Genomic DNA, 18,816 nt, shown 5'->3' with positions numbered 1-18,816 from the left:
GGACGATCATCTCCGTGCCCACTGCCACGCTCAGCCCCGCTACGGTTTTGTCTGGGGCTTTTCATGCCTCCCAGCAGGTTCAGAGATGCGCCATCGTGGGCAGGGCAGGCAGGAGGGGTCCTGCCTGTGGTCCCGGCGAGGATGCAGCAGGAGCAGCAGGCGGTTGTAACACGGGGGTTTATTTCGGGTCCGGGTGAGAACGGGGAAACTGCACGTGTTATCCGGGAGGAAAAAACGAAACCTTGATAGAAAGTCCTGAGGCTGAGCCGAGCCCGGCTGGGGCTGGCAGGTGGGGATGTCCCCGCGGAGGGGCTGGAGGAGGATGAGGATGGAGTGGCCGACCTGGCCCGCGGCGGTTACCCCAGCTGCGGCTCCGCGTCGCCTTCGCCTGTCTTCTCTCCGGGCAGGGGACAGGCATCCTGTGGGAGAAAGGGGAGAGTGGCCGTCGGTGCCCCCTTGCCCCAAAACTGCCCCAAGAGCCGGGAACGACTGGGGAGGAGAGGGGCTGGGGGGGGTGAACTGATCTCACACCTCCCCGGACCCCTATCCCAGCCAGCGGCAGGAGCTGGCCCAGGCTGGGGCTCACCCACCCCCACGAGGGGTTCGGACCTTTTCGGATGTGAAGAACATCTCCTCCTCGGTGAAGCCCAGGCAGCGCAGGTGGGCTTTGAACTCCTCCAGGTGCTCCTTGCTCACGTTGGGCGTCCGCGCTGCCGGAGAAACGGGGCGGTAAGAGGAGAAGGGGGGAAAAAAAGGTGGTTTGGGGGGTGCTTTGCTCATTGGTGGTCCCCACGGTGTGGGTGGGGAGCTCGCTGCCTGCCCCCCCGTCTTCCCCCCTCTCCGTATAGGGGGAAAGGGGCTTTTTGCCCAGCCTGCGAGGGCTGGGTATGTCCGTGCCCATCGATGCGTCCCCGGGCGGGGACGTGCCCCACAGATCCAGGGCAGCACCCACTCACCTGAGAGGCTCAGACTGGGGAAGTTGGTGTTGAGGTGCTTCAGGATCAGCAGGTCCTTGTCGCTCTGGATTAGCTCGGCCGTGGAGGCCACCTGGTCATCGACTGGAAGGCACGGGGAGAGCAGGGTGCCCCGTTGACGAGCATCGCCCCGTGCCGGGGGCTGCTCATCCCGGTGGCGCCCGGTCGGGTCCCACAGCGCTGCCGTGCCCATTGCGTGGGGCGGGGAAAATTTTTTCCCCCATCTCCAGGCATGTTTTTGGGTGTGAAAGGGCCAGGGGCTCAGGGTGCCAAATACCAGGGGGCAGGAATGGGAGGGTGCAAGGTGCGGCTGCTCTTCCCCCACCCCCCCCATCCCGGTCCTGCGCTGCGGCTTTACCGTGTGCCAGGGTGGAGTTGTGCCGGAAGACTTGGATCTTGCTGGTGTTCCTCACCACACACGTCTCGTTCCTGTGGGGCAGAGAAGCCAAATGGGGCAAATACTGCCCCCCCCCAAACTGCCCCAACCAAACCTGAGGGATTCAGGACTTGAGCCGGGCTGCAGAGCTTAAATAAATTTGGCATAGCTGCTCCCCAGCCCCAAATTTGTGGGGGTGTCTCAGCCCAGAGGGTGGTACCAGCAGGTGGAAATGCCCCCAGGGATGGGGGAGCCGGGTGGGGGGTGAATCCCCATGCTTACAGTCTCATGATTTCGGTGACGTTGAGCTCGTCCTCGTGGCTGCCGGGAGAGAAGGAAAAAACCGCGTGTTTCACCGCCTTCAGCTCTTCCAGGTGAGGCGGGTACCTGGAGGCGCCGATGATGTAGATCCACTGTCCCAGGAGCTGTGGAGAGGAGGGGAGCGGGGAAGGGTTGGGGGGGTCCATGCTGGGTTCACTCGCAGGCGCCGTGTGGGTAAAAGCAGACGCTGTGCCCTGCCATCCCATGGCCATGAGTGCTCCTGGTAGGTGACCACCCTGGGCAGGATCCGGGCTGGGTGAAGGGGTATTGGTTTTGTCCCCTCCCCGCTAAGGCGATGCTCCAGCTCCCGGGACGGCCAGATTGTGCGCGGCTCTCATTGCTTTCCTCCCATTAAACATCTCCAAGGAATTAAATACTGTTTATGCAGTGAAGGGTTTTGCGGATGGAGACTCGTGACCTGAGTCCCCGTCGCTTGAAGGGCTTAAAATAGAGCTGTGAAGCACTGGGGACGGTGCTGCCCAGCCTGGTTTGCACGAGGAGGTGGAAGCAGGAGCCCCCCAAAAGCGCTTGTTCTTGAGTTTATGGGTTCAGAGCTGCAAGGCTTCATCCCATCCCCATGCTGCTGTGCAGCAGTCTTGAATTTTTTTTAGGAGAGTAAGTATGGACAGGCAGCGAGATAAGAGTCAAGCTGCCGATTGGGTTCATAACCTCTTCTTGGACCCGTAACGGCTAGTGATGCTGATTGATAGGAAAGGAGAGGACGGGTGCCCCGATTGAGGGCCGGGCTTACCCCAGGGACGGTGGCATTGTCGAAGGTGACGGAGATGAGCGGGGCGCAGCTGGGGGACTCGGTGGCGAGGGCGAGCGGCAGCCCCAGGAGGAGGGTGAGGGTGGCCAGCATCGCCTGGCCGGCTGAGAGGAGGCTCCTTCTCTGATGGGCAGTAGCTCATCTCAGTCTCTTATATACGGCCGCCTGCAAGGCTGGACGTCCCCAGCCCCGATGTGCTTGTTCAGCCGCTGGGCTGTTTGCTCAGGCATGAAGCAATAGTAGGTGGAGGAACTTAAACTTGCAAAAGCTTGGATTTCTCCAGCAAAAAAGATATTAAAAAAAAAAAAAAAAGCAGCACCCAAACCAAAACCCACCCCCTCCCCCATGTTTCACCACTGCAGGCGTTTGTTCTCGGAAACCGCAATTAATTTCGCAGGTGCCTGGCGAAGCGCTCGGCCGGCTCCAGGTGTGTTTGCGCGTGGAGCCTCGGGGGCAGCGAATGGCACCTGGACGTGACTTTCCTCCGCAGGGCAAATAAATCCCCCCGGCGATGGCTGGGTGGTGGCTGCTCATCCGCGGGGCTGTAAGGGCTTCGGGTCTGCACCGGCCTCGCTCCTCACCGGGGCACGGGGCTGGTGCTGGGGTTCGCCTGTGGTCTCGACTGGGGGGAAATGGGGGCGAGGAGCGCATGGATGCTGCTGGGGATGGGGCCATGAACTGGCTCTGCAGGTCAGTGTGCGCGGCAGGATTAGGACCCATACAAGCTGGGAGTCCTCAGCATAGGAAAGACGTGGACCTGGGGGAGCGGGTCCGGAGGAGGCTACAAAAATGGTGCGAGGGCTGGAACAGCTCCGCTGTAAGGGCAGGGTGAGAGAGTTGGGATCGTTCAGCCTGGAGAGGAGAAGGCTCCGGGGAGACCTTATTGTGGCCTTTCAGTACTTTAAGGGGGTGTGTAAGAAAGATGGGGGACAGACTTTTTAACAGAGCCTGTAGCGATAGGAAGAGGGGTAATGGTTTTTAAACTAAAAGAGAGAGGGTAGATTCAGACTAGATATAAGGAAGACGTTTTTTACCCTAAGGGTGGTGAGACACTGGCCCAGGTTGCCCAGAGAGGTGGTAGATGCCCCATCCCTGGAGACATCCCAGGTCAGGTTGGACGTGGCTCTCAGCAACCTGATCTAGTTGAAGCTGTCCCTGCTCATTGCAGGGGGGGGTCGGACTAGATGACCTTTAAAGATCCCTTCCAACCCAAACCATTCTGTGTTTCAATTATAAGCTGCACCACTTAAAAAAAAACCAAAAAAAAAATCCAACATCTCCTTCCCCTCCCGAGCGGTGCCACTTTCCTGAGCCGTCCCTGCCCCAGCAGCCCGGTGGGATCCCGTAAGCCGTGAATGCGGCTGGATTTTGCCCTGTCCAGCTGGGCTCCCTGTCGCCTGCCGGTGGCCCTGGGGCACTTGCTGCTTGTGGCTTGTCTCAGGCCAGCCTTGCAGTGATGAAGTGGCCTTTGGGCTGTGGGTGCTGATAAGATACATATAACTGATTATTTTAAGTAATCTAAAATAATTGGTGGAGTCAGGGACTTGTTTAATAAATCCTGGCTGGGGGGGCGGGGAGCATGAGGCAGGGGAAAAACCAGAATCTCCCTATTTAACAGCATCTTATATCTCCTCCAACTTTGGCCTCATAATTAGGTGCATTGATTTATTTATTAAATGTGTTTGCTTTTTCCCTGACCACAAGCAATGTGTTTCAGGAGCGGCTGGCTCACATGACAGACGGTCAGCCCCAAACGAGCCGGTTATTAATGTGCTGCCAAAGCTTTCCTGGCATTGCTGCCCAGCAGCAACCCCCCACCCCATGCCTGGGGGGGTCCCTCGACTTCTCCGGCTGCAGGAGCGCTGCCGGGAATGGGCACAGCACGGGATAAGCAAACAGAGTGTGGCCCCTTCCCGCTGCCCCTGACGCAACCTGGGACCAGCCGGAGCAGCTCCCGTGGCGCGGTGTGACGGGGGGGGGTTGTGTGTGTGTGTCACCCCTATGTCCCCCTCCCCTGGCTCGAGCCCAGAGAGCTTCGCCGGTCTCCACTGTGAGCGCAGGCTGTGCCGGCAGAGGCAGCCACGGGGTTTTAGCCCGTCAGCTGGGCTGGGGCCAGGCGACCGCCTAAGCGAGAAGTTGGGTTTCAAAGTCAGCTTGGAGCAATTGAGATGTGATTTGGGCTTCAGCAATGAAAACCATCAGGTCAGCTCTTTTTTTTTTTTTTTAATGTAATTTTTCTTTCTTCTTGCTCCCCAGCACTGTCTCAGGATGGGGACGTGGAGGAGGAATGGTGGCGGTGGTGGGGTGACGCTCAGCAGCGGGGAGCCATCGGGATCCCAGCCTTGTTGTGCGTTCAGCGTCATGCTGAAGACTGGGCAGGTGATGCTGTGACCGGCACCAGAGGAAGGGTTTTGGGGTGTGGGTTGGGCTCCCTGGGGGTCTCTGGGCTTTGCACTAACGTTCACACCCATGGGCTATTTCTGCACCTCTTGCCCACTTAGTTTCCCATGAAGAAGCAAAAAAAACCCATACCAGTCCAATTTCATTGCCTCAGTTTTAAATATTTATTTAAAGTCCAAAAAGAAACCCAAGAAGAAGAAAAGAAACAAAAGCTTTAATGAGAACAAACGGTAACTCCAGCCTTGAGAAAACACACAAAACCGATGGCGAGAGGACACGAGAGGGAGAAATCCGGGAGCATGGGAGTGTGTGTGCACGGGAAGGCAGCAAGCGGGCGATGAGCGATGGTGATTTTGGCCTGGGGGTGCCGGGGCGAGCCGGCCCCACGCCGGGGTGAGGTATTTCTGAGCGGAGGCAAGGCTGCGTGGAGGGTGAGGTATTTGGGACAGATGTTGTTAACCTTTTCCGACGGTTGTTGGAAACCAACCAGCAGGCAGTAGTAAAAAAAAGACTACACAAAGAGAGACTCACATATAATTTTTTTTTTCCTCAAAAAAATAAAATCCATAGTCCATATGAGACATGAAAACTCCAAACAGGCACTGAAGCATTTCTGATACAGTACAGCTCCGATTACATCAATATTATTCCTTATATAGAATTAAAGATTACCATAATTATCCTCTTTAAAAAAAAAAAAAAAATCCTCCAAATTTACATATAGAGACTAAATTTCTACAAAACTTAACAAAACAAAACCCCTCCAAGCCCGGCTGGGTTCTGAAACAAGGTACCATCACATCAGTCTTGACAGAGGGGCCAGACAGAAGGGTTGCAGAGCTGGGGTTTAAATACGAGCTTAGACCAGGGAATCACTGCACGCGTGAGCCGGCATGGACGCGTGGCCAACGCGACTACAGCAAAACTAGTTACATGACAACCGACTCAAAAATAGCTCTCTCTGAGGCTCAATGCTTCCAGACGAGCTGTATCCCTCACTCCCTTCCCAAAGCAGTGAAGTGCTGATTAATTAAAAAAAAAAAAAGAAACAAATTTGCTTTTAAAATGTCCTGTAAGTTATTTTGGACACGCTTTGAGTTGTTGCGTGCACTTGACATCCATGGCGATTAAAGGGTCCCTTTAAAGGTGACTGTTTCTCTGATTTAGCTGTAGATTGTAACCACCTCTCTTTCTAGCGAGATGGTCCTATTGGCTTTTTTTTGGGTCTGTGGCAAGACACTGTAGCACCTTCACAACCTTAAATAAAGTCATATATATAAAATAACACACTTTTTTAAGAGCACCAGAGATTTCACAGTGAGAGGTAGAAACAAATCAGACGAGCCCATCCTCTCTCTCTATTTTAGCACCAATCTCTTCCCCTCTCCTCCCTCCATTCCCCCCTCTCGGCTTTGGGACTCTCCCCTACCCCAAGACCACGCATGAGAAGGGACATTGATTAAACTCACCCATGGAAGGAGGAACTTAGTTTTTTTTTCTGTTTTTTTTTTTTTTTCTTTTTGCTTTAAATAATATAATATATATATTTTGTTTCTTCTAATATTGCACATCAAAATGCTTCCGGTACACAGAGCAGCCAGATTCAACTTGCAGCTCCGCCTGGGAGACCTGATGCAGCACGTGGCCATCCAGAAGGCGACAAGCTCTGAGAGGGAAGCTCTATCTTTTAATTACTTTTCAATGGAAAGAACATTTGGTAACTCAGGAACCAGGTAAGACAAAATGGGGGGGGTGGAGAAACAAAAAAAAAAAACCCCACACGCTGCAAGTTGCTTGAGGTTTCTCTCAACATTTTCTTTGGTCATGGAAAAAGCTTTGTGTGTGGAACCGTTTGCAACATCTAGTCCCCTGATCCCTTTTCACTGTTCACGTCCCGACTGATACCCGCTTCCCCTACGTCCGTGTTATTCCTCCTTTCCACAATCTGCTGAGTTCAGTAGATCGCGGGTTCTTTGAGACCTTGAGCCAAAGGCTAGAGCAAGAGTTGACCCAAAAGATACAGCCCAGCTGTCCTTGCTGCAGAGAGGTGGGAGAGCCTGTGTAAAGACATAGGCCAGACAGGGGGTCACAGCCTTGGAGCCCGCTTTCGATGGCTTTGTTCAAAGGAAGCACACGGGGCCGACCTCGAGGTGATATTGCTTTCCTGGCTCGGATGGGGGAAGGTTGTAGATGTTGACAATTGGCAGCTGCTGAGGGTCCTGTGTCCGAAACGAAAAGAGAGTCCGATGCCAGCGTCCATCCTTGGTCTGTGCAGGGAGGAGGGACAGAGAAAAAGCTATTTAACTGGGGGGTGAATCCTGCTGGAAAGGAACGCGTTTCACTAAGGTATAAGCTTGAAAAGCCCTGCATAAGACAGGGGGCTGCCCTTTGGGCTGAGCAGGTCTGGGGTGAGGCTTAGAAAGCATTTTGGGGAACACTTTATCCAGGTTGAGTTGGTGGAAATCGAGCTTGAAATGGCAGCAGCAAACACAAACTCCTAATGCAGTGAACCCGAAATGCAGAGATGTGGCTACCGACGTCATGTGCGACGTCATGGGCGACATCAGGCAAGAGCCGAGGCCCCCGCCTTCGGGTGGCAATTCCCCTTTCTGCCATTTAACTGCTGCTACACGTGGCACGTAAATTTGGAATTTAATTTTTTGCGTTCTATTTGAAGGTGATCTACTTAGCAGGAGCCACTATAGCACCCGGGACTGGAAAATTAAAGTGGTGAACAGGTAAACTAGACCCTTCTCCCCCCCTTTTTTTTGTAGAATAAGAAGCACAGGTATAACTCAAGCCTTGTCGTGTGCCCTGAGTGGGTTCAGCCTGGCATTTCTCTTCACCTCTCTCCTCTTTCACAGCAACGTACCTTGCAATCATCAGCTGCCACTTCTGGCCTGAGCTGCCCATCTGCTTCAAACATCTGTCCGTTCCAGGCCCTGAAGCGCACGGCTTTTTCCGAAGGTTTCTCGGATGAGCCTTCCCGCCAGACGGAGGTATTCAGGCAGTGGATGGTGATGTGCTGCACCACCTCTGAGCTCAGGAGGCGGAGGAAGTTCATCTGGACTCTACCGATGTCAAAATCCAGCTGTGAAGGTGACAGAGACGTTAGTGCAAGATGTGACAGCAAAGGTGGTCCCTGTACTCTGCTTAAGTCTGGAGGTGGCCACGCATGGATGTCCAGAACTGGATCTGGCGTGAGTATGGGCGTAAGGGCCAGATGCCAAGTCAACCTGGAAAGTTTTCATGGAGACACAGCAGGTCCTTTATTTTTCAGAACAAACTGGCAGGTCCTTAAGTAGGAGGAAAATAAAGTAAACTTTGAACTCAATACACGCTTCTGCAAAGAAGCAAAGCAGCAGCTTCTAGTTCATCTGCAGATGAACGCACATATTGTTACTGATATTTTTTGGTCTAGGTGCTTCCTCAAGAAAAACCCTGTAGCATTAATTTCACTGGAAACTTGTATATTTAAGCTGACCTCACCTTTTCAGGTGGTAGAAAACAAAATGCCAAGAGTGACCTGAACATAAGTTAATTAAACAAAGCATTTGGGAGCAGCGTGTTTGCAAAATTACTGGCCTTTGTTAAGGTTATGGGTTAATTAAACATTGCTGGAAACACACTGCTTTGTCTTGACAAGAGTCAACAACAGTCTTAGGTATATATTTTAACTGCATGAGAGCAGTCTTGAATGTTACAGCTACACTAACTCTGCCTCGAGGAGAAACCAGCATGTCATAGTGGTCACCGTCCAGTGTCCCGGGACAACACACCTCTGGGTAAACATTTAGTAATAGTAGTATGAGAAATGCCGTGCTGGGGTCGAGCTGTGTGTACCTTGGAGACGGTGATGGGGCTGAGACATGTCTGCCCACCATTGGTGAAGTTACAGGTGACCTGTATGGTGTCTGAGGAACAGCCAAGATTTGGGTCAATCCAGTAGGTACCTGAAGAAACGGAGGATTCGGGGATTAACAACGACACTTAAACTTTTCTGTGAATGAGAAAAGGAAAGTTTTGATTTCTGCATTACTGGTCCCAGGGAAGGAGACTTGTCTGGGCCATGTGAAACAGCCCTATGGGAGGAGGCAGCCTTTGCACTCTCAAGGCTTCCTACCATCGTTCATCTTCTGTTCACAGTTCATGAGGTCTCGACAGATGCGTGCAGGATTTTCCTTGGTTCCCAGGGGTCTTTTGATGCTCTGAATGAGGTTGCTGAGGTAGTGTAGAGTCTTAAAGATCTCCCCTCCATGGTCCAGCATGAGAAGGTCTGGATGTTGGTAACCCTGGAGAGAAAAGGAGGCAAAGTCAGGTGTGCCTTGGGGGACACCAGGTGCTGTAAGCACAAGGGTTTCTGCTTTATCTGTGGGAAAACTCAGTGGGTGAAAGACGCTGTGCTGGCTTGGGTCCGGTGAGCTACAGCCCTTGGACTGTCCTGAAGGGGACATCTCTGAAGCGCTGGCAAAGTCATGAGAACAATGTCATGAGGTCTGAAGCTTCAAAAACAAGTAACGCAACAGAACCACATCCTCTAACTGGATCTTTGCATGCATAAGCCCCAGTTATTCCACGAGAAGAGCAGACAAACCAGAGCTTTGTGTATATAAACTTTAGGCACGCAGAATGAACAAGAACACTGTGACTGTTCCCAGCCTACAGCTCCAGCAAAGACCAGTGAGTTCAAAAGTACCCCCGTACCTCTGTCTTGAGCGCGGTGTTCGAGTCGATTAGCGTCCGGAAAGCTGTCCCAAAGTCATCTTGTTGCTAGTGTGGGGTGAAAAAAATTGAGATTGTTAGAAGCTGAACATGCCCTGATGCAAGCAAATGCTTCTCGGTCTAGGGCTGCGTTTCAAGCATTGCTTTGCTAACACAGCATCTCTTGCTGGACCTGAGTGTGTGTCTCCAGGGTCCCAGCAGCTCTTTCTGGATGTCCCATCAGCACCTTGGCTCTGCATGACTTATTATCATCATTAACAAACGTACAGAAAACAGCAACTTACAAATGAGGCTGGAATTCCTGGCAGTCCCTAGAAATCAAAGCAAAAAAGGGGCATCAGCCAGAAAGATGGGCAGTCACTATTGCAAAGATATTAATTCATGTCCTTTTGAAATCCTCTTTCCCCTGGAGTCCCTCAATGCAGACGAGTGAGAGAGGCAACAATGCTGTCTCTATAAAATACTTGGAGATGGTTTGGACTAAAGCACAAGAAACACTAGTCCATTCACAAACACAGTTTTGCATACGAGGAATGGGGCTAAGCTATAATTTCCAGTGAGTGAACAGTCCCTCTGGAGAGTATCAAGGCAATAATTTAGCTTGTTTCAATAATGTCTTTGAACTCTTTCCACACATACGTACCGGAGGGCCAGGGTGTCCTCGTGGGCCTGGAGGACCCTAAAGACAGAGTGGCATCGGTTAGTGAAATGTCTTCAGTTTGTATTTCCATTTCTCATGGTTGTCACCAGCATGGATCTGTTCCCTGCTGAAATCCTCCAGATTTTTGACATTTTACAGCATCTTCTCCCTCAAACCCTTCAGGAGATGGGGGGTGGCCCCATTTCCTCCATCTCTCAACTCCAAATGCATCTGTCTGCAGCTGGTCCATTCCTACTGCATCCCTTGTTCCCAGCTCTTAGCTCCTTAACTATCATTAATGCCATGTCCCCAGGTACTTATGACATTCCCCATGTGCAAAATTACCCACCCTGCAGCTTTACATTTGCTAAAAGAAACTGTTTTATTTAAATACAAGATATTAGTCAGAAAAAGTGATTTCAAATACTTACCCTTGGACCTTGCAGACCCTGCAGGGGAAAAAAAAAAAAACAAAAAAAAAGGAAGATGCTGTCAGAAGATGCTCATTAATAAACCAAAATCTCCCTGTATAGCCATGTGCTGTTCCCAAGGTGACTGCACAAGGGCTGGGTGCTGCACTGGAAGGACAGTGAAAACAGGGGCCCAATGGTGTCTGGCAATGGCAGAGAGAGGTTATTGCAGCAAAGGATGCTGATGGCCCTGACACCGGCAAATACTTGCGCTGGGGCTCCAGTCCCCACCAGCACACTGTCATCTGCTGTGCCCACGGAGCTGGGAATTGGTGGGCAAGAAGAAACAGAGGCAGCACCCTGGCTTGTTAGAAATGTGCCCTGGGATTTCGGGTATCTGTGGGGCATTTGCTTATAAGAGGCCTCATTTGAAAAAGGCATGGAACAGCCTTCTGCACTAGCCACACAGCCGTGTTTGCTGGGCTCTGATGCCTGGACCAAACCCCCGCATGCAGGAACAACCACTGGTCGCTAAAGGAAGCAACACGGAGAGCACGGGGACCCGTGTTATGTGTAACAAGGAGGATGAACAACACGTATCCAGTATACCCAACACATGCCCTGTATGGTGAGAACACCCAGGAGCTATAAGAAGGCATAGAAGTCCATCAGAGATGCAAGAAGCTGACCAGAGGAAGAGCAGAAGGAGAGAAGGTGCCCTGGCACTGTTCCCCCAGCTATGGGGGCTGCACTGGGGCAACGCTGCTACTTAGACAGGTCCTGTGCCCCTGGCAGGGACAGCCTGTGGCTTTTTGAGCTGCCATTCACTGCGGTTTGTTCCTGGAGACACCACGGTCATCTGGAAAGTGTTAGCTTTTGCTGTGTGAAGTAAATGGGAATTTTAACAGCAGAGTGGGCGTATAAGTGCACACGTGGATGTGTGTGCCCATACGTGTGTATGCATGTGGAGATGTGTATGTCTTGCCCTCACGGGAGCTTGATGCCACCACACTGAGCCAGAGCTCAGGCGGGTGCAGTGGAGCCCAGCGTGACTCTCGGTTGCTCAAAGAGAGGGACCCTCTTACCGGCAGGACGCACCCAGGGGTGCGGACCAGCACTTACCATTTCTCCGCGGCCGCCTTTGTCCCCCTTGGGTCCCTGTTAAAGCACACGAGGTGGCTGTCAGTGACTGTTAGCAAGCTGCACTGCCTGGATGAGTTGCCACCCAGAAGCTCCTTGCGAGGACCCAAGTGCATCTCTAAACAAATCAGCTCAGGTTGGTGTACTGGCCCACCCATCCCGAGGCAAAAAAAATAGCCATTACTGGATGTTTTGGCAAATTCCGAGTTCATCTTACTGGTTTTCACCTCTGCCAGTAGCAGTGTCTGTACCGAACTCTGAGTAACTTCATGCTCATGTTTTTGCGAAGCACTGACCTGAACTTTAGTCTGTGTTCGGCGCCTTTGGCATTTTGGGGCAGACAAAGGTTTCCAACGCTTGCCAGAATCAAGCTGTTCCCAGTTTACATTTATCAGTTTTTTGGGTTTTTTTTCCCGTGTTTTTTTGCTCCACCCAGGCCAAATTCTTTGGAAAATCTGGCAGCTTGCTTTTGAAAAACTGCAATAACATTCTTGTCTTCTAGTCACAGCCAATCTATCGAAAAACTTGCACTTAGGTAGAGTTGCTCCTCACTGTGAAGCTAATAATCTCCCTGCAACTATATTTGCAGCCAGAGACTAAACCTGCACTTCTCTCAAGCTGCTCAGCTTAAAGACCACTTTGTTTCCCTCGTCACAGCAGGACTTGGGATTTACTTATGCTGGCCTCAAGGATCTTGGATCTCGAACACTATGCTCTTCTAAAAAATACAGGCAGAAAAAAAGCAGATACTTACTGGACTTCCCGTGGGACCCTGAATGCCAAGCGGACCAATAATTCCTTCTTTTCCCTAGAAAAGAAAAGATATGCGTGAATCATCGCATGGGAACTGATGTTTGCTTTTACCACGGCAGACTCAGTAAAGACACTGACTCTCTTTGCCGCTTTTCAGCAACACGATCGTGGTATTCGCTGTAGCCGAAATAAAAAACTGTTTCAAAATGCAAGTCCAAAGACACAAGCCCTCACAGTATGGTTGTCACAACCCATGTAAAACCTCAGAAATTCCAGAAATAGAAAGATTTCAGTGTAGGTGGAGTGGTCTGTGCGGTGGTCACAGCAGCATGACTGTCTCCAAGGCAGAAGACACCCATGCACACGTGGGTATCTACAGATGTATTTGGGTGGCTCAGAGGTGGTACCACGGCTGTGGCTGGTCTGGCAAGCACACGGTGAACAGTGCACTGTGCTCCTTATAGCACCCTGTAGCCTCACAGAAATAGATGGAGGAAAGAGGAAAATCCTCCCAAACCAAACTGAAAAACCACTCACCATGAGACCAGGCGGCCCACGTGGTCCCTGAATGCCTTTGAAACCAAGGTCTCCTGGGGGGCCCTGCAAGCAAAAATGAGATGCCAGGTCCCCTTAATAAACATAATCCATGTTTATGTCTCGCTTACAGCTCTGTTGCAAGGACAGAGGTCCTGCCTCTTGTATATGGGAATGGGAAGGTCCAATTTTTTTAAAATTCTTTTCCCACTCGTGTTTTGCAAGCCCTTTACTTTCTACAGAAAACAAACTGGTCCCCCTTCACCGGGAAAATTATATGCTGATAAAATGAGCCTAAATTTCAAATTAAGGCTCTCAACACTAGGAATGCATATCGGTGTCTCAGGTACAGACTGATGACTGATACTGGAAATACAAGTGTCTGAAAGACGTTCAGGTGGGGAAAACAGCTCCGCGGTCTATAGGACAGCCCTTTTCCCTCTACTGTCTACCCATTTAAACAGGAGTAAGCTCCAACAAAGTATATGTGAATGCCCACTCATTTAACAAATGAAGATGCATAAACTAAAGAAAGCTGGAATCACGATTCAATTTATTTCTGCAGAGCTGCTAATAAAGTCTTTGCAATAAGTATTGCATTGTCTGTCCCCAGTAGAGACTAGAAAGCCAACTGGTCACAAGACAGCCTCTTACCTTTGGCCCAAACATGCCCGCAATCCCTGGAAATCCTGCCTCGCCAAAGTCTCCCTGCAAATAACGGCCAAGACAAATACAAGAACAAAGAACAACAGTTAAGTTCATATTGAAGGCTGGTCACTCAAAGACACGCCAAGAGTTCAGCAGCTTCAGAGAAAGAGAAATCCATTAGCGTTCTTTGCTCTAAGCAGGACTGATGAGAAAGAAGTATGAAAGAAATCTGAAGGAGGAATTACACAAACATCAGGCTAGAAGCAACAACTCCAGAAGATCTCATAGACTCGTAGATTCTCTCACAGACTCGTAGATTCTCTCATAGACTAAGCCTTTTTGTTCCCCAAAATGGGAGGCATACGTACACTATTTCTAGCAGATGCTTGTCTAGCTTGGACCACAGTCAGCAGAAGCAGGATGGAGACCATCTACTCTGAGATTGATCTTGGAAGATCATGCTGCAAAAAACCAGCCTCAAAGCCCTTTAAAACAAGCTCTTCTTCTAATACCAACTGGACTGACCTACTAAAGGCTGATTTCAAACTATGCTCATTCAAGCTGCAAAAAAAGTGCATGTTCCTGCAACATAACCTCCCACTTAAACCCAGGAAAACTGTGCATATCCCCTAATTCTTTTCCTATTCGACCCTGCAGGGATTTTTGCTCAATTTCTTAAGAAAAATAATAATAAAATATTTGGAAGGCCATCCAGCTTGGATTAGCACATAGCATGCACTCTGAGAATTAAAAAAACACACTGGGTAGCATGTCCTTATATAAACACCCTCATTTCACCACATTTGAGATGTATGTCCTTTGATATTTCTGGGCTTCTCAGATATCAAAATGTGAAATGATTCAACACGAAAAAAAAAAGGGTCAGAAATACACACCAGATGATTCATCTACAGTCTTAGGAACATCAGAGATGGAAAAGGCTTGTTTGGACTCTCGGCAGGACTATGTGACCCATGCTGGATTGTACTTTACGGGCTGTTTTACAATGTCTTGTTCAGCCCAGTTGTAAATGACTCAAGCGATGGGGTTTCCACCACCTCTGTTACAAGGCTGTTCCAGACTCAGTCCAGAGACCTCACCATTAGGAAGTTTTTCCTGCCGCAACAGTGAGAAACTGCTTGGCAAGAAAGGACTTGGTTGGACTCGGTGGAGTGTAAGAAACTTTCCAAGGATACAAATTGATTTAACTGCCCATTTATGGATCCTGGAAAGGAAAACTGCTACTAACAGAGGACTAAGGTCTTTCATGCGTTAGGAGAACAAACCAAGCCCTCTTTCTAGAGGAATTTTGGGCAAAAGTAAATAGGAAGTCAGAACAGTTTAAATGCCACGGAGTCATCTCAGCTAAGGGGACCTGCTCACTAGTTATGCAGCAAGGTAGGCAATGGCAACACTGGGCAAATGAACCTGCCACTTGTGGACACAAAAGGCAAAATGATATTGTCATTATCTTGTTGGCTACTATCTTTCAGCTTGAATACTGCCGTCACAGGCTTTTATATAAAGTATACAATCAAGTCTATTTTAATTGAGGTAGTTGGGGTTCATCTTGTCCCTTCTTTTGTATTAGTCTTAAGCTCTCTTTTCCTCATGTTAGTTTTACATCTGTGGCCTAACTAGACCCTCTGATGGTGGTCTCAATCTAAATAGCTTACGTATTCTCAATATAGCCTCAGGCTGACAAAGCATGACACATCAGTGCTAAACTGGGCAATCCCATCAGCACCATAAATAAAAGCAGTAAGGATTAGGAGCCTGCCTTGGAGACAGGTGTGGGAATTTAACTTCTGCTTTGACCGAGGGCTCTCGGTGTTTCTCCCACAACGTGCTCGCCATTCGCAGCTCCACCTCCCTCAAAACTGCACCGATGACGCCCGCTCCTGCACCATGTCCCAGCGGAGCTGCAGACCCTCCTTTGTACCTTTTGGATGGCTTGGAGTGCATAGTTCACCTCCTACACTCAACACCTCCCACAGGCTCCATGCACTGCTCTCATAGAAGACACTGCCGAGGGGTGTTTGAGACGGCTCTGCAGCCCGGCTGCCAGCACACACCACGGCCTTGTAACCACAGGCATGAGGATGGTGAACAGTCACGTTGCCTTGAGGAACGCAGGTGTGGATTAGACATCTCTGTGCACAAGCGAGCGGTGAAGAGCAGGGAAGTGTTCATGCTGGAGAGAGCTGTGCTGATGCTCCTGCACTCACACGCAAGCTGGTTATGGGTTCCCTGTAAAAGACCCTCCCAGGGTCCACCCTGCTATCCCAGCCTGTGGGTCTGCACCCTCTCCTGCAGGAGACAGCTTGGAGTCAGGTCTGATCAGCTCCATTCATCACTAACCGGCTGTCCTTTGGGTCCCGGATCGCCGGGGCTCCCTGGAAGGCCCGTTCCTCCCGATGATCCTCGTTTCCCTGTTTGGCCAGTCTGTCCAGGCAATCCTCTTTCACCCTAAAAATAACAGAATTCAAGTAATTCCAAAGGACAGGAGCTAAATATAACAACACTCAGCCGAAATAGCCGTAGATGGAAAGCTGGAAAAGAGTGGCTCATCAGGATAAGGAATGTGGTTTCATCAGGAGATGCCTCAGGTCTGCTAAGGCGGATTGTTGCAGGGTGCACAGTGTGAGACCAGCGATGGGCATGGCTGCGTCCCCTCCTGAGCTTCATGCAGAGGAGGAGCTTCGGCAGAGCTGTACTGCCCACATCGGGTCTAAGGACAGCAAGGGGGTGAAATGTCTTCTGTTTGTACTTCTGTATGTTGTCTGTCCTGAAGTTTCTCATAATATCTTCCCCCCTGCAGGTTAGCAAATGATGATTAATCCATCTAAAATGTTGAAGACATACCACGACTTCAGCTGGAGGACTTCAATCCTGAGGCTGCAAAGACAAGATTTTCCCCGGCACCAACTCCACAACTTTGCTCCCCACCTCTTCCCCTTGGGAAGAGCCAGGAGCAGCACAAGCCCCAGCTACTCGATCTGGGGCGGACTGGGAGAGAGGAGCAAAGGCAGCAAGAACCTAGGATGGTCGAGCAGCTGGAAAAGGGGCAACAGATTTCCCCAGAGCCAGGGTATAAGCCTGTCATAACGACACAAGGGTCTTTCAGTCATTTCTGGCAACAGCCTGTTATTCTACCCAAGGCAGCTGGAGGGCAGCAAGTGACAGTTTAAGAGTGATGTGTTATGGGAGGCATAATTTAAATCAGACCTGATAGCCTCCCCAAACCCAGCTGGAGTCTTCCTATTTACAGAGTCTTTCTACAAATGGCTGAATTGCTGTTGGTCCAGTTTAGATCCTGTAGCCAACCGGACCAGGGCAAGGACCAGGAAGAAACCCCACGGTCCCTAAAGCAGCTTGTCCCTCCTTCCACTCAGAGCGATGCCCAAGCCTATCCTGGTTCCAGCTGTTCCACTCCAGTAAATATATGCCAAAAAACCAGTGGCACAAATTTCCCTTCAGCAGTTCAGGCCTCGCAGGGCAGCAGCTAGAGGACACCTGAATTTCCCATGGAGTCGTCCATCCTGGACATCCTACAGTTCCTTTGCAACTTCCTCAAGGCCATGGTTTTTTAGGAGGTCTCTAATGGAAGAAGGCTAAAGTGTTCGTAGTGCGGGTATGTGTATCTGTAGGCTACTGAGCTCAGGGAACTTTGACAAAGGAGGAAAGTTCTCTGGGACATTCAGCTGCTGTGAACATCATGAAAATGGATGGATGGATGGATGGGTGGATGGATGGGGAGAAAGATTACATTTATCCTGGTTATCCTGTGAGTCGTACTCCAATAAGATCTACTGAGCCTCCATCTAAGTGGAAGATGGCAGCAGGAGTTAAGACTTTATTAGACTTTGGAGAATCCAAGCTCTAGAGACAACAGGCTCACAGACTGGATTGCTTGTAGCAGTATCTTAAGGAGTCAGAAACTCACCTTGAATCCTGGTGGTCCCTGTGCCCCAGGGAGTCCCGGTATGCCAGGGTTCCCTCTTTTGCCTGAGATCCCTGTCACACCTTCTTCCCCATCGTCACCCTGCTCTCCCTAGAAAAGAAATCCAGAAGAGGTTATGAAACAAGACGCTCTTTCGACCTCTGCACAGCTTCTGGGGGGACAGGGGAGTGGTGTGATTCTGCCCTCAGCAAGCACCATGCATCTGGGCATGGGTGGATTTGCAGAGATGTATATAGAAGTCTGTGCACGCAAGTACCTGCCAGGCTAGAAACACTGGTTTATTTACAGACTTGGCCTTGCAAAGGCAGCTGCTGCCCCTATGTACATGTGAGATATGAAGAGGAGCGTATGATCCACTCTGGGTACATGTAAACTGGAATATCTATAGCTGGGCTACATCCATCTCTCCTGTGCTACCTTTTAGTTTTCCAGCTCCTAAGTTGTGTTTGCTGTTGATGCTATAAGGTTACCATTGCAAACTCACCAGCATCCCAGGCACGCCATCCTTCCCAGGAACTCCATCCACTCCAGGAGCACCCTCTTGACCCTGCCTTCCCACCACTCCTCGAGGACCTGGTAGCCCAAGGATGCCCTAAAATCACAAAGGTGTTAGTGATGGAGCTCCCGGACAGCATTTGCTGCATCAGAAAATGGAATTTTTACCTACCGGTGAGCCTCTGCTCCCTGCATTGCCCTGTGCTCCTTGCTTTCCTTTTTGACCCTGCAAGGAGAAAAAGAAAGACATTTAAAATTGTGGCAGTTCTAGCACAGCTCCACTTGGGAGCCTGACTTCAGGGTGTGCTTTTGGATAATGGTTGGAAAGAGTTTCATAAAAAGGAGATTTATAAAGTCAGTTACTCCAACACTGGGGAATGAACTGCTATTTCATTTTATTACAAGTGATTCTTCGTATGTCTTGAGTGTTCTAGGGCAGGAATGAATAGCTAGAAGGCAAGGACCTACATTTTTCCTAATACAGAGCAGATGAGGACAAATAAAGCAGGATGAATTCGAGGGAGGACTCAGTGCACTGGCAAACATTAGAACAAGATGCTTAAAACCCACGTCCTCTGTCAGTTCACTGATAGCACAGTGCTGAACCAAGGACCTGACAAGTCTTCTGCAGAGCATTCAGTAAGAGCTATTCTCTGCGAGGTAGCTCCCT

General features: G+C 50.2%; 2 protein-coding genes across 2 annotated transcripts in view; both read right to left on the bottom strand.

The window, feature by feature from the left end:
• Positions 1–356: 356 nt before the first annotated feature.
• Positions 357–2,533, bottom strand: LOC132319099 (alpha-1-acid glycoprotein 1-like). Its single transcript, XM_059828973.1, has 6 exons — positions 2,423–2,533; positions 1,633–1,775; positions 1,333–1,403; positions 957–1,058; positions 610–710; positions 357–419 (listed from the first exon to the last, which is right to left on the bottom strand). The coding sequence occupies exons 1-6, from the start codon at positions 2,531–2,533 to the stop codon at positions 357–359; spliced, it is 591 nt and encodes a 196-aa protein (XP_059684956.1).
• A 4,413-nt stretch (positions 2,534–6,946) lies between these two features.
• The window catches only part of COL27A1 (collagen type XXVII alpha 1 chain), a 160,687-nt gene continuing 148,817 nt past the window's right edge, over positions 6,947–18,816 (bottom strand). The window contains exons 46-61 of the mRNA XM_059828735.1: positions 18,319–18,372; positions 18,136–18,243; positions 17,634–17,741; positions 16,049–16,156; positions 13,694–13,747; positions 13,043–13,105; positions 12,507–12,560; positions 11,735–11,770; positions 10,634–10,651; positions 10,206–10,241; positions 9,847–9,873; positions 9,545–9,610; positions 8,964–9,132; positions 8,684–8,793; positions 7,713–7,931; positions 6,947–7,107 (exon numbers count right to left, since the gene is read on the bottom strand). Of these exons, the coding sequence (XP_059684718.1) occupies positions 6,961–7,107; positions 7,713–7,931; positions 8,684–8,793; positions 8,964–9,132; positions 9,545–9,610; positions 9,847–9,873; positions 10,206–10,241; positions 10,634–10,651; positions 11,735–11,770; positions 12,507–12,560; positions 13,043–13,105; positions 13,694–13,747; positions 16,049–16,156; positions 17,634–17,741; positions 18,136–18,243; positions 18,319–18,372 (1,377 nt within the window). The 3' untranslated portion in view covers positions 6,947–6,960. The remainder of the gene's footprint in view (positions 7,108–7,712; positions 7,932–8,683; positions 8,794–8,963; positions 9,133–9,544; positions 9,611–9,846; positions 9,874–10,205; positions 10,242–10,633; positions 10,652–11,734; positions 11,771–12,506; positions 12,561–13,042; positions 13,106–13,693; positions 13,748–16,048; positions 16,157–17,633; positions 17,742–18,135; positions 18,244–18,318; positions 18,373–18,816) is intronic.

This window comes from Gavia stellata, chromosome 24 (genome assembly GCF_030936135.1).
Source record: "Gavia stellata isolate bGavSte3 chromosome 24, bGavSte3.hap2, whole genome shotgun sequence".
Classification (NCBI taxonomy): Eukaryota; Metazoa; Chordata; class Aves; order Gaviiformes; family Gaviidae; genus Gavia; species Gavia stellata.
The sequence above is the reverse complement of the archived record's forward strand: the minus strand, read 5'-3'. Positions and strand labels throughout refer to the sequence as shown.

Excerpts from the sequence above, each read along its gene's own strand:
- LOC132319099 (XM_059828973.1), bottom strand. The coding sequence starts at position 2,533 with ATGCTGGCCACCCTCACCCTCCTCCTGGGGCTGCCGCTCGCCCTCGCC. Across the intron at positions 1,404-1,632 it reads GTCACCGAAATCATGAGACT|GAACGAGACGTGTGTGGTGA; the intron begins GTAAGCATGGGG and ends TCTGCCCCACAG. Across the intron at positions 420-609 it reads TGTTCTTCACATCCGAAAAG|GATGCCTGTCCCCTGCCCGG; the intron begins GTCCGAACCCCT and ends TTTCTCCCACAG.